Source organism: Asterias rubens, chromosome 1, assembly GCF_902459465.1.
Source record: "Asterias rubens chromosome 1, eAstRub1.3, whole genome shotgun sequence".
NCBI lineage: Eukaryota > Metazoa > Echinodermata > Asteroidea > Forcipulatida > Asteriidae > Asterias > Asterias rubens.
Window position 1 is genome coordinate 6,133,676 of NC_047062.1, and position 13,698 is coordinate 6,147,373.

A 13,698-nucleotide genomic window follows, 5' to 3' on the forward strand; every position below is an offset into this window, starting at 1 on the left:
ATACTGTAATTTGTGACGCGTCGGTGAGCGTGCGAACTGGTGCGTGGTAAGACAGTACACAATTTGGCCTAAATACAAGATTATAGACCGTATTGAATAACCCCTTTGTTGCTATGAAAGTCGCCATCTTGTTGGGCAGGTTTTTGAATGGTGACGTCATATTCAATACGGTTTATTGGTTCACATAACACAACAAAAGTGAATCTCACTTTTGTTTATGCAGACAACAATACATGTTTTGATAAAATTCACTTTAAAAGACATTAGCTTCTTCGCAACTCTCCACGCAAAGCGACAAATTCATCCCCACTTTTGCATCCAGCAAAACATTTGTATTACCAATTTCTTTCCCTTAGATTGACAATTAATAAAGCACTTTATACTTAAAGGTTTTGTATCAAAAGTGGCTTTCAAAAAATACGCCAAGTGTATGTAAATCTACTACTGATTATATCAAGCAAAATATATCATATTCATTACGTCTTATTACATATTATAGGTCCACCTGTAACATCCCATCAGAAGTGTTTGATTTTTAAAATTAACCAGCAAAAAATAGGTCCCTATCTCTTTCTTAATTGAATTATTTATTATACATTGTATTCAATAAATAAAGCGGTTGATAGAATGCAATACAAAGGTCGATACACAAGTTGTTTTGTGTAGAGGCAAGGCATACAACAACAAAGAACATTGCTTTAAAGAACAGTTCAACTGTTGATATAATTACTATTTAGTTCTCGGCAATTTTGAGAAGAAAACAATGTGAGTTTGAAGCCAATCTGTCAACGCTTTAAGATACAAAAGGCAAAAAGTATGTATATTGAATAATAATAAAGATTTGATTAAATTTCGGTCTGAACCAGCGGGGATAGTTCCGACATAATTTCTGCCGACGCCAAGCCGGTTGTTTTTTTCACGGTAATTAACTCACTAGATGAAATTTCCATTTCAAGAAATAAGAGCACCTTGGAGAAATCTTATTTCTTTGGTGAGTTTTTGACAGCATGACGTTCGGAGACTCATTATATACTGGGGTGTCTGTTTTCACCCTCTTTCTTTTCATTGTTTCTTCTGTACGTGTTCACAGCTATAGATCATTTTGAGTATGGTAGGGAAATACTCCTTTGTCATGAAGAGGTGAAAGTTATACAACCCAACAATGCCTCCAATCAAAACAGGAATACAACATTACGTAACAGATCCTGTAATGTCATCTCTCTCTCTCTCTCCAGACACTTCCTTGGAGGCAGTGGACACTATTGGTAATTAGGATACTCAAACGAATTATTAGCATAAAACCTAACTCGGTAACGAGTAATGGGGAGAGGTTGATAGTATAAAACATTGTAAGAAACGGCTCCCTCTGAAGTGACATAGTTTTCGAGAAAGAAGTAGTTTTCCACGAGTTTGATTTCGAGACATCAGAAATAGATTTTGAGGTCTCGAAATCAAGCATCTGAAAGCACACAACTTCGTGTGACAAGGGTTTTTTTTCTGTCATGATTATCTCGCAACTTCGACGACCAATTGAGCTCAATTTTTCACCGTTTGTTATTTTATGCATATTATGTTAAGATACACCAAGTGAGGACTGGTCTTTGACAATTACCAATAGTGTCCAGTGTCTTTAAGCTACGTTATTTATCGATTGTCTCAGAAATGTTGTTTATATTTTTTAGTAGGCAAAATAATCAAAACAAAGAAACATTGTGAGAAGAAATAACGTTTAGGAACTGTGTTGATAATAATAGGCACAGAGTGACATGTCAGTGGTGAACCCAGATGGCGAAATGGGATTGTAATAATATGATAGCTCGGTGGTCTAGCGGCAAGACATGTGCTCTAGAATGGCAAAGCTCATGGGTTTGAATCCCATCTGAGTGCATGCTATGTAGATCGATTTTTTCACCACAGAAAATTAGAAGTACCGATTAAACAGTATATAGGCATACTTTACACAAATCAGAGTATGAGAAAAACACAAATAATTTTCTTCATCCCGATGCTTTTTTTAAACATCTGTAACTGGTAGCCAGTCATTTTGGAAAACGTTTCTAAATTTGTTGTTGTTACTTTCCCTCCTGCCATTCCCGCCCTCTAGATGGACGCTGTCAGGCATAATGGGGTTGTTTTGAGTCATACTAAGACAAATTTACGAGCACACAACATATCATTGTAATGACAAATTACAAATAAATAAATAATGTATTATATAAATTAAATGAATTGTGATTGGTAATAAATAATCTTTTGGAATGTGATACAGCAAGTTTAAGCTTGAAGCTATGATATAATCCTCTTAGTTCAAGTGTAACATTATAATTTGAAAAGATGACGGTTCAAAAAATTGGAATGATCAATCGATTTTGACCATTTAGTTTCAAAAAGGGCAACAACTACATGAACAATTTTAATTATTCCAAAATATTCCAGTCGATAGGAAATGATCTAATTGACCAAGTGTTATTCATAAATAATATCTATTTAAAATAAATTAAATAAAACCTAGCAAAACCAACATGTGTTGCTTTTGCTTAAATCAAATATTCAGTTGAGAGGCAAGTATTGTGTATAGAATACCTTTTGATTCTAATGTTGTATTTTGGTGTGATTTCTTTAACCGTGAGTTATTAAATAGCAAATGGGTGAAAATAAATAATTGGAAGTCTCAGTAAATTCTAGACCGTTATAAGAAAGAATACAGACAAAGAAAGTTATCTCATAATTATGAATAAATTATAGCATAAATAGTTACTAAATAATTGTAAAAGATAATTGTGCATGGTGGCTTTTGATTATTTTGGTTTACTTCTAATAGTCAGGGTTGTTTTTTATTTTTTATTTGTTTGCTATATGTTTGAGGATGAAACTGCATACATATCTCGTTTAATATATCCATTGATAATTAGGCAAGTCATTTGTCTAATAGCAGCCAGGCATCTGTTGTTCCAGAGAAAATATGCCAACAGCTGACAATTTTTGTTGATGCTTTTCCCAAAGTAATTATTGCTCTCGCTCGCAAACTCATTTTATTTTGTTATTTTAAAAAGTAATTGGACAATGGTGGGCCTGGAGGCATGTCTGAACGAAAAAAGGGAAAATATAACACGAGTGGTTATTTTTTTCTCTCGCAGATGCCTTGACTTAGTGTGCATGCATTATAATAATGTGTGCCATTGTTGTCTGACTAATTGCTTTCCAAAGGAATATTGACAACGACAATCAGTGGGTGATCTTTTCCTACTGATGGAGATTTTGAATAATATGCGCATGGATTATACATTAAACAGCCTGCAATGGTGTACAGGGTTGTATACACCTGCTACGAATACTATTAGCAATGTATAAGTTGATTCCTATTAAAACAGGTTGATCAGCCTTTTTAGTCGGAAATTTTTATTTTTTTAATAACAAACGGGTTGAAACTTGTGTTTGTCTTTTTCGTTTTAGGCTATAATAGGTAATGTTTTGTTGTCAATAGGATAAATGATGATTCCATTCAAATTCTGCACGAACATCGCACTTGTTTTTATGTGAAATCAAACATGGTATGCTATTTTTGGACAAAGGCAGTTTTAGGTGAATAACTTTGATACAGACAACAGTGGCTAAGTATGTTCGTCTTCGACCTCTTTTCGGCGTTTTGATTTCAAAAATGGCGGATTCGGAAATAATGGAATGTTACTGTCTTTAAAAACCCATCTACCCAATCAAAAGTCACCATTGTCAATTTTTTTTATCCACCTACATAAAGCTAGATTTGTTATAGTTTCTTACTTTTAAGTTTGTGCAAAAATATTGACTACAAGAAATATTAGTGTATTTGTTTTACTTATGTCTTTTGTTCAATAATGTCTACTCACGGCTAAACCGGTAACTGCTGAAGGAGGATAACTTGCCGGTTTTCAGACGGATGTCTTTTATTGATGTGGCGGGTCAGACCTGGGGAGCTGGTGAAGTTACTTGAGCAGTACTTACACGGGTACACCTCGTTGGAGTGGTGCAGGCGCACGTGTTGCTCCAGCGCCATCTTGTTTTGGTAGGAGCCCCCACATACGTCACAGTTGACCTCCTTAGGGCCCACAGCGTGAGAGAGGACGTGCTTGGCACGGCTGGTGAGGCTGCTGAACATTTGGCCGCAGTACTGACATGGGTACGTCTCCTCTTCACCGTGGTGCTGCATGTGCTTCCGGAGATTGGCCGGTCGGCGAAACTTCTTCCCGCATTGTTCGCATTCGTACTGCCCCTCTTCGTTTGGGGTGGCTTGGCCGGGACTTGGGGTGCTACGGCTGCTATCACTCCCGGTGCTCGTGAGATCATCTTTGATGAGGGTAAGCGACTCGTCCGTCTGCTCTGTGTGGTGATGAGTCACCTCAAATGTCTTACTCCCGTCTGGTTTGGCCGGGGATGCAGGAAGGATACGAGGGGAGTTGAGGCTGGATCGACTGTTGGGTCTTGGTTTGTGCCATCGTCGGTGGGAGGCTAGATTGGCTGGACAGTTGAATACCTTGTCACACTCGGGACAACGATATTCAACATGCACTATACGTGAGCATTTGTGCTGTGCTAGGGAGAAAGGGTCTGGATACTGTTCTTTGCACAGTTGACAAACAAAGTCCCCGCCGAGGCTGTTGTCCACCCCGCCTTTGTCACTGTCGCATCCCCCGTTGACCCCCTTACCGTTAAGGTGCCCTCCATCGGATGTCACATCTCCCCTGATGATGGTACCGTGTACAGGGGAGGTGTTGTCATCGTCGAAGTTGAGTTTACGGGCAGCCTTGGGTTTCTTGGCCCGGTGTTGTTTCCGTTCAGTGTCCTCGGTGAGAGGTCTTTTTATTCTTAGTGGGGGTGGGATGCCGGATGGAAGTCTTCTAGTCGGTGTGGTGGGAGTGACGGTAAATGGCCACAGCGTATTGTCTCTCTCAACGTTCAGTGAGGAGGAAGGTGAAGATGAAGATGAAGACGATGTAATGTAAGTCAATGGGGATGGATAGGAGTAGTTGGTGGAGTGGGGAGAGCTTACCGGTGAATAAACCGAGTCCCGGTCGAATCGGAACGCTGGACTCTCCTTGATGAGTAGAGTGACCGGGCTGTGGCCGTACCCGGAGTCCGGAGAGTTGAATGGTTTGGTGTACCCCTCCACGCTATCGTTCTCGATGAAGGCATCATCCTGGTCCTCGTCCGAGCAGCGAGAACGGTAGGAGACGGAGCCGGATTTCTTGTTGCGCTTCACCAGGAATCCCCTCGGCATCTTCCCGTTAAACGGGCACCCACACACCCGGAACAAATCCCCACCTTGTATCGGGAACACACGGAATTATACAGTGTGAATTCTGACGAGTTAACAGGTGGGAGCAAAGAGTCAAAAGCAAAATGTGATTTCTAAAAGGGCAACATCAGTTTGTTGAAATATTTCGTGGCAAAGTTGTGATGCTGACTCTCGTCCGTATACATGGGAAGGACCACAGGTGGTGATAACACGTCTCACTTCCTGTTTTCATGTGCTAGAATGCGGGCATTAGACGGTGTTTTGCACAGTTAAATGTGACGCGCAAATACTGTCACTCAGTTGGTGTGATGCTAACAAGTCAGCAAGCCTTCTGGTTGGCTCACAGCTCACGCGACGGACCAGTGAATTCCCGTCATGGGCGCTTATCGTTAAACTGTCGTCGTCCGAGTCTCCGCCCCTTTTCGCTCCGTACGTCTCGACCGCCGCGAGCAGGCAGCTGCAAGCCGATGGCACGTTCCTCGCAAGCGTGTAGTTACCGTGGCTCCTCCTTTGTTTGATTGTGGTGGCTGTGCATGTACAGCGAGATGGGCCACGCGCAGCTCTTTGTTTTCAGCAATGCAGATTGGATTGTAATCGTGGTCCCGATGATAGACCTAGCTACCTACTCGTATCCCAGCTAATGAGACGGGCACCCCGCGGCTAAGCATTCTTCCTCAGTCCCGCTCGCCGTTGCATCTCCTCCAAACCAACAGACACAACAAAACAAACCCTAAGGAACTCAATAAGAACAGTGGAGAAAAGAAGGGAAGAAAAAAAAAATCCCGTGTACCTCCTCAGTGCAAAAATCTCAGCCGGTTTTTCCTTTGTTCTCATGCAACGGCGATCATCAAAATTCTTGCAGTGGTATAAAATTTTATGAAATAAGAGTGTTTTGTAATCGATCGAGAAGGCCTGTTACGGCGATGCGGGGCACGGATGCCTGGCCCCCGTGCTATATGACTGGTCATGGGGAACGGGGATATTAATGTGGCTGGATGAGGCACTCTCTCCTACACACCACGGTCGATTTGAAAACATCACTTAATTGTTATTCCTTATGCGGGGCTCAAATCAGGCGTTTGGACTGTGCTTTGTTTGAAAGTGAAACTTGGATTGAAGATAATTATGGCTGTCCAACCAACTGATCAGATTTATGTTTTTTTTTTTTTTTAATATGAAATATTTCTGACAATAACAAACAGAAACGAAAGACCATAACGGTGCCCAGTTATCACTTCTGATATTTGACTCATTCAAGTGTTAATAATTGCACCAATCCTCTTTTCATATTTGGAAAGATTTTTAAATTATATCGAGTGACGAGGGAAATTTTGAAGTCCATGTTGTTATTATTTTTTTGCATCCACGAAACAGTTTGTCGTATAAACGAAACTTGACAGCACCAACAAAATACAATGAAATATTGGATAAAGAAAGATTTGAACTTTCCTTTTAGAAAATTTAAATGAGAATACTACCAAGTTGAATTAATACAATAATTTGTAGGCAGCTAAGGCCTACCCACGATTTTCTTCTCGTTATATTAACCCATATTGACTTCTATGTCCAGTTCAGAAACCCACACATCCTTTGTTGGCTACAATCAAGAAATATGAATGACATCGATCACTTTCGAACACTCAATCTAACGGTTTTAATAAACGCAACAATGAACATTACCTGGAATTAGGGAACGCCTTGTTTAAAAATAACGAGACCTTGAAGCAAAAATACCGAACCCAATTGGCTTCGATTCGGTTTGAGATTCCGAACAAAGCCGCGTCAAACCGATGCATCTCTCAAGCCTCTATCTATATAATCTATATATCTGTCCGCTTTGTTCGTTATTGTCCCCCGTCCATATTATTCGAACCTACGGGCGAATGTTTTGGTGCGGTTGATGTATCGACTTTTTGTGCTGTTTTCTTTCTTTTTTCAGTGACATTTTGTGATCAGTCAACAATTTACGTTTTAATGGAACAGGTGGTCTCGTTGAAATAGAAATGAAATATCATCATCAAACATGAAATAAAATGAAATTCAGCCCACCATAACAATGGCTGTGTGTATTCAAGAAACCACATGTTGAGGATTGTTTATCTTTCTAGATAATGATTATGTAGTAATTTTTTTTTTCTTTCCAATTTCAATTTACATTTAAAACTTAACACAGCCTTACAGAATGCACATAGTAAATGTAATAGCGGACAGAGAAATTAAAGCATTTACAATGAAAGGAAATGAACAGTATATTGTGGCTGATCGTTCGTCTATATGAGTTTGGAACAGTTACAAATCTCTAAGCTTAGCTCTTGAGTTGTTTTCTGGAAAAACAAAATGGACAAAAGCAGTTGCGAATGGTCGATTGTTTCAATAATCGAGATGCATGTCCTTTGGTTTTTGGATCAAACGTCACTTTACCCAGAAAAGGTTTCAACTCAACTCCGATTCGTTTGGGAATGTTTGTTTGTTTGTTTGTTTGTTTATGGTTTAAAGAAAATAATTTCACACAATTTAAGAAAATCAACTATAATCAATATGGGAAAACTAATCACCGTGAAAGCTGCGACACAGTGCTTTGTCCTTATAACGACAAAACACAGCTAAAAGTAAGGAATGTAGAAATGCAAATTATTTTCGTAGATAATAACATAATTTGTTTTTTTGACGTGACTTTATATTTTAAAGCTATTTATACATAATTTGAATAGACCCTACAAATTAGTCGGTGTTCATGTTTTGTGTAATCAACCATTATTCTTGACATATCAACTGTGTGACATTGGGCTAAGTCCGACTCCGTTATGGGAGCAACTGGTCAAAATAGTGAAAAACAATGCACACTTTACAGTGTGTAAACCCATCGTCCTTTATTTTAGTTGAAGCAACAAAATGATCGTAATCAGATGTTTTTTTAAAGGATTTCTGATACATTTTCTTGAATATGACTGCATTTCAAAGGGAAATATTTTACTGACAAATAGTTCTGTATTATGAACTTCATAATAAGTTTGCAATCAGTTAAAACCATATTTGGTTCCTCATTCAATCCTGATACCTTTAACACAGAATGTTACAGCATGTTGAAATATATCTACAAGTGCTTTTACACCGAACTGATTTCATCCAAAGTGTTGAAAAAATATAGTCACTTGTTTTTTCGCTGACATATGCAGAGATTGCTTCTCGCACGGTGTGAGGGTTTAAGAAATAAGCCCCCCTTAATTCTTAGGTGTTGAAAGAAGCCCTGATATGGAATCAAAGAGGAAGGAGATGAAGTTGGGATGCGAAAAATAGGGCCATATATACGATAAATTATTAAACGATCAATCGCAGTATACATCAATTAAAATCAGGGATATAACGTGCCGTCGTTATAAGTCAACAGATGGGATGTGTTTTGGGGGTTATCTACGAGAGAGCTTAAACTCTCTTGTTTCATCATTACCGGGAACGTTGTGTTTCGGGGGTTAATTTAGCTGTCAAAACCCCGGGTTGGGAGGAAGGACTCAACGGCGGTGCTTCTGAGTGAGAACCCCCCGCTGCAGACGCACTGATGATGAGACCACATTAGACAGTGAAGAGGGGACTTGCTGGTTTCTATGGTGATTATGTCATCACTTGGGTCATTAATCCGTTGCTCTTATAGCTTGATGAGGTGGCCTCCTCACTCTGTCTTTCTCTTTATCCCTCTTCCTGTCGTCATGCGAAGAGGGTTATTACAAGACGCGATGGGAGACAACAAAGTAATACAGCTGCAGTCGTTGTTCACAACAGCTGGGTACCATGAGTGTGCAAGTCTCGCGTGTGTTTGAACACTTGGACGTTAATGTGCGTGGTTTTGTTTAATGCACTAAAACTCTGCGTGCGACTCTTGAACAGTCGGTTGGCCCTTTTGGGGCACCAGATTTGATCCATGGGTTTGCTTTGGCTCCAAGTGATGTAGACATTTTAACAAATTAAAAGCATGGACACGTTTGATAATTGTGAAAGACCAGTATCACTTGGTGTATCCCAACATTTGCATACAATCTGTGAAAATGTTGATTTGCAACAGAATAATGAAAGAAAGAAAAACCTCTCTAGTTGCAAAGATGTGTGGGCTTTCAGTTGCCTCATAAAATTCATCAGGTCTGAAGTCTTTTACTATTTTAGCAAAAAATGACATCTTTCTTAAAAGGTACAATTCTTCGGAAGAGAAGTTAATTCTAATCCTTCATCTTTTAAGGACTAATAAAATTAATGGTCGCATTGCAATGGTAAGGAGAACATTGTAATATTTTGTCAAGATGTCCATGCTATACATCGGCTCATTTTTCGCCCATTTTTTCCCAGCATCCAAACAAACAGCACGAGCGTCAATATCAGGATTGATAACAGTATTTAACATTATAAAACATCAACACTTCAATTGCTTTAAAAAGTAAGAAATTGCGATTTGCCTAGGCCCTTCATGGCACTGAGTTGACGCTATTGAATTCGTTCTTGGGATTGAAATGAGAAAATGGGCAAGGACGCAGAAAAAGCGATGTTTATCCCGCGCCAAGTCTTGAAAACACGGTTACATAATAATTACGTCATTACGTAACAACTGGGCCTTCTATTATTTATATGAGGAGGTTAATTTGTTTCTACGTAAAAAGAGGCGGGAACTGGGTTTTAAGTGCGTGTTCAGGGCGGTGACATCGCATCTGACGTGTGGTTGTGAAGTTCTGCTTGTTCTTTTGCAATATACTTAACCAATTTGTAACGTTTTAGACTATTTTATTTTATTTATTTATTTAAAAATATAAATATATATAAATATATATTATATATTTGTTTATTTTGTATTAACAACAATATTTAACACCATCTCACGATCAATATGGTTAAAAAACAAGGGCAAGTTATGATGTTGTAACATTATCTTTTGGCGATTTCTCGTTGTCGAATCTTTTAAAAGAGTCTTAAAAAATACGTTTGAGATATATTATTTTTATTTTTTACCAAACTGTCATTTACACTTGTTGATTCATTCCATTTAGCGGTCTTGAATTCCTCAGTCAGAAAGAAAATCGATTCCAAACGAACAAGAAAAGATTGTTTTGGAATCAACTTAAAAACCAACGGATTGATTTTAAAATCTCCAGTTTATCGAACCATGATCGAACGCAGTCTCCGCTGAGCAGACACACGAAAGCCAATTCACAGCTTCGGCACGGTGTATTTTATACATTTTAAAAACTGATTTCACCAGGAATAATTAATGAAGTTTTGGTACTTTGATATTGTTACAGGACTGAGTGCTCTATAGACCGCAATGAATGAAAAGACCCGTCCGTGTATTGGACGTCTCTCTCATTAACATACAGCTGTTTCGACCGGTGCTGGCCCCTTTTGATTGCCCCGGACCGTTATATAAACCCGGTCGTAATCTTGATCCGTTGCACACTCCCTATGTACCCAAAGTCCCCGTTAGATTGAGACGGGTGTATATACTCAAGCACTCTAGGTGAAGGTCGAAACTGACACTTCTATTTTGCGATTTTTGTTTATATCGGACATTGTGAGTTATTTGTATTTCTCAATCGTGGGTCTTTTTTCTACATGGGAGGTTGATTAGGTGTATGAATGGACTTTACTATTTGTATGTATTTATCAAATTATTTTATTTTTCATAAAAACAAATTTACTTCTTCTGGTGTTGCGTTCTATCAATCACTCAATCCTATTCGAATGTGAACCGGAATACAATTCCTCAAAGATGCTCAAAGTAAGAATAAATACATACAGGCAACGGTGACCTTAAAGTTTGACCTTTCCTCTGAAAGGCAGCCTGCTTTACGCAAAGATCATTCCCACCCATGTCTTGACTTCTTAGCCCTACGTCAAAAAAAAATGAACAACATTTTGATAAGTTGATTCATCAGACAAAAACACTCGTTTGCGCTATGAAATCCAAGTCTTTGTTATGCACACAAGCTCTATGATACACACACACATAGTTCACACGGCCTGGCTGCGCACGGAAGAGCAGCGGTAAACACGTTAACGGTCGTCGTGCGACACTGCGTGGTGTAAACTTTTATGACATTTGGATTTTAAGGCCAATTAACTTTAAGTTTATTTTATTACACTGCGGGCTGAAAACCCTCTGAAATATGCGTATGGGTTCGATGGGAATTCTCGACTCTCTTGAACACAAAGGGTGTATGTTTTTATGTGAAATTATTTCAGCAGGCTAACAAACTTTGCTTTTTTTGTTTTAAGTCAACAAAACAGCTAGCCTGATGGACTGAGTGGCAGTGGGCAGTTATCTTCATAGTTTAACGGACGATATTTTTTTTTTTACAATACTGTGTTTTACTTTTAGCAAGAATTTCGAGTGTGAGTGTTTAAGTAATGGTGGAGTTGGGGTGAGAGGTTATTGCGGCTAATTTACTGACATACATTGTTCTTTTAATTATTTTAATTATTAATTTATATAAGCTATCAATATTTAAAAAATATCTACTTACCAAATTCGATTATGTTGGTGGGTTGGTCAAGGAAAATAAAGTATAGTCAAATCGAAAAGGGGGAAAACCCCACACAAACATAGAAACAAGTTTCTAAATTGAGGTAATTGAAAAGTTACAGTGGGTGGATGAAACAATTTAAAAACGAGATTTGGAATTTGAAAATTATATTTCTGATTGTCTGGCTGACAGTGATATTATCAACAGTTGTGCACACAAAGAGAACTGCTCACAAGAATCAAATATTGCATACATTTTGCCAGCTCGAAGCCAAGTTAGCAGGGAACCAGCTGCAAATGGTAAAAGTAACATTATTGGGTATTTTCATGGTAAGCAGGAACAATTGTTTTGTTTTTCTTACTTCCATTTCGGTACGTTTTCCCCCTTATGTAAATAGGGTTTGTTTATTCTTTTCTATAATAAGTGTGTTGTTAACATGTCAAGGTATTGCCTATGGGTTAAACTAAGTTTTACTTGTTTGCATACAGTTATCCACGTTTTAAAGAAGTTCATCTACCATTCGAAAACTTACCGAAATACCTATTACTTTTATATACATAGGGTGTCGGTGTCGCTATGTCCTGTATGCAATACTGTCTGCCGGACGGTTTTGCATATGCAATCGTTTCCGACCGGACGCTGCTGCACAATGCAATTGTGTCCGCCCGGACACATTGCAGTTGTGTCCGTCCACGTGAAAAACCGTCCTCGCAGTAAGTTAAACGCCCTTGGTCGACGGAACACGTTCGCCTTTTTTTACAAGCCAAATGCATGTCATGAATGCCATGGGAAATGTTCGGCCGTTGGGTGGGCCTATTCGCTGCAATCATAAAAATACGCGAATAGTTCAGTGCATGCACGCTCGCTTACGCGCGCACACACATACAGTCATGTACATGTCCGGCGGACAGTTTTTGCATAGCCCCGGACACGATTGCATATGCAAAAGTGTCCGGAGCGGACAGTATTGCAAGGCGGATTGCATCTTACACTGGCAGAGTTTTGTGGTGCCCCTTCTAATGTTGGTTGACACCCCATAAGACGTGAGGGTCTACTTTCAAGAACATCACGTGGCTTTGGTTCCAGCTTAGAATTATGAGCTGACCATTAGGCCTATGTACGATGTAGACAATGGAAATAATATTAGCAATTATGCCATCATGTACTGACACGTCCCTCTTTACAGGGTTTAAGCTTCTACAAAATAATGGCCAGAGTAAAAAAGACACAAAATATAATTAAAAGAATGGTTCTTGTGTCATCAAACTGTTCCTTTTTGTATTGCAGTGTCCCGGATTGAAAAAAGCCCCAGACACATTGAGATCCCACCCCACCCCACCCCAATCACGATCATTATTTTCATATTCTGTAGCCTAATAATCATGATTTCTACGCGATTCACTAAACAACATGCCCCTCACAGTGTTTTTTTGTTTTTTTGAGGCTGTGAAACACTTTTAAACAATTTTAATTTGTTATATAAACTCACAGTTTAACAACATCTGTACACTAGTTAGTAGGCTACATCGACATGTACACGATCAGCGCCAAAACTAGGGTATCAACTTTTAGGGGTAGGCGTACATAGGGTTTGAACAATTCTTGTGAGATTTTTTCCAAGTTTCTGGTTGCCTTTTCTGGTTGCCCCGTGACCTTTTTTAGGCCGTAGATGCCCTCTGGTGCAATCTAGTGAGTCTGAGAGGTGATGTGCCCCCTCTCATAAAATATGTTGGAATTTAATACCTATTTCAAGCTATGATGCACCTATTTCCTTATCATGGTTATTGTACCTAAAAAACAACTCAATAATATAGCTTCGTACTACCCATTTTGTTTCAGCATTATAATACTCAGACGGCGTTTCATCCCTTTCATCACCAGCATCGTCAATGGTGGACCAAGACAAGAAATTTTAGGGGAGGGGGA

At 39.0% G+C, this 13,698-nt stretch overlaps 1 protein-coding gene across 1 annotated transcript; it reads right to left on the reverse strand.

Moving 5' to 3' along the window:
* Positions 1-1,565: 1,565 nt before the first annotated feature.
* Positions 1,566-5,578, reverse strand: LOC117299941 (insulinoma-associated protein 1a-like). Its single transcript, XM_033783559.1, has one exon. The coding sequence runs from the start codon at positions 5,252-5,254 to the stop codon at positions 3,869-3,871; it is 1,386 nt and encodes a 461-aa protein (XP_033639450.1). The 5' UTR covers positions 5,255-5,578; the 3' UTR covers positions 1,566-3,868.
* Positions 5,579-13,698: the final 8,120 nt, after the last annotated feature.

Bases quoted from the DNA above. Each gene is read 5' to 3' on its own strand.
- LOC117299941 (XM_033783559.1), bottom strand. From the start codon at position 5,254: ATGCCGAGGGGATTCCTGGTGAAGCGCAACAAGAAATCCGGCTCCGTC.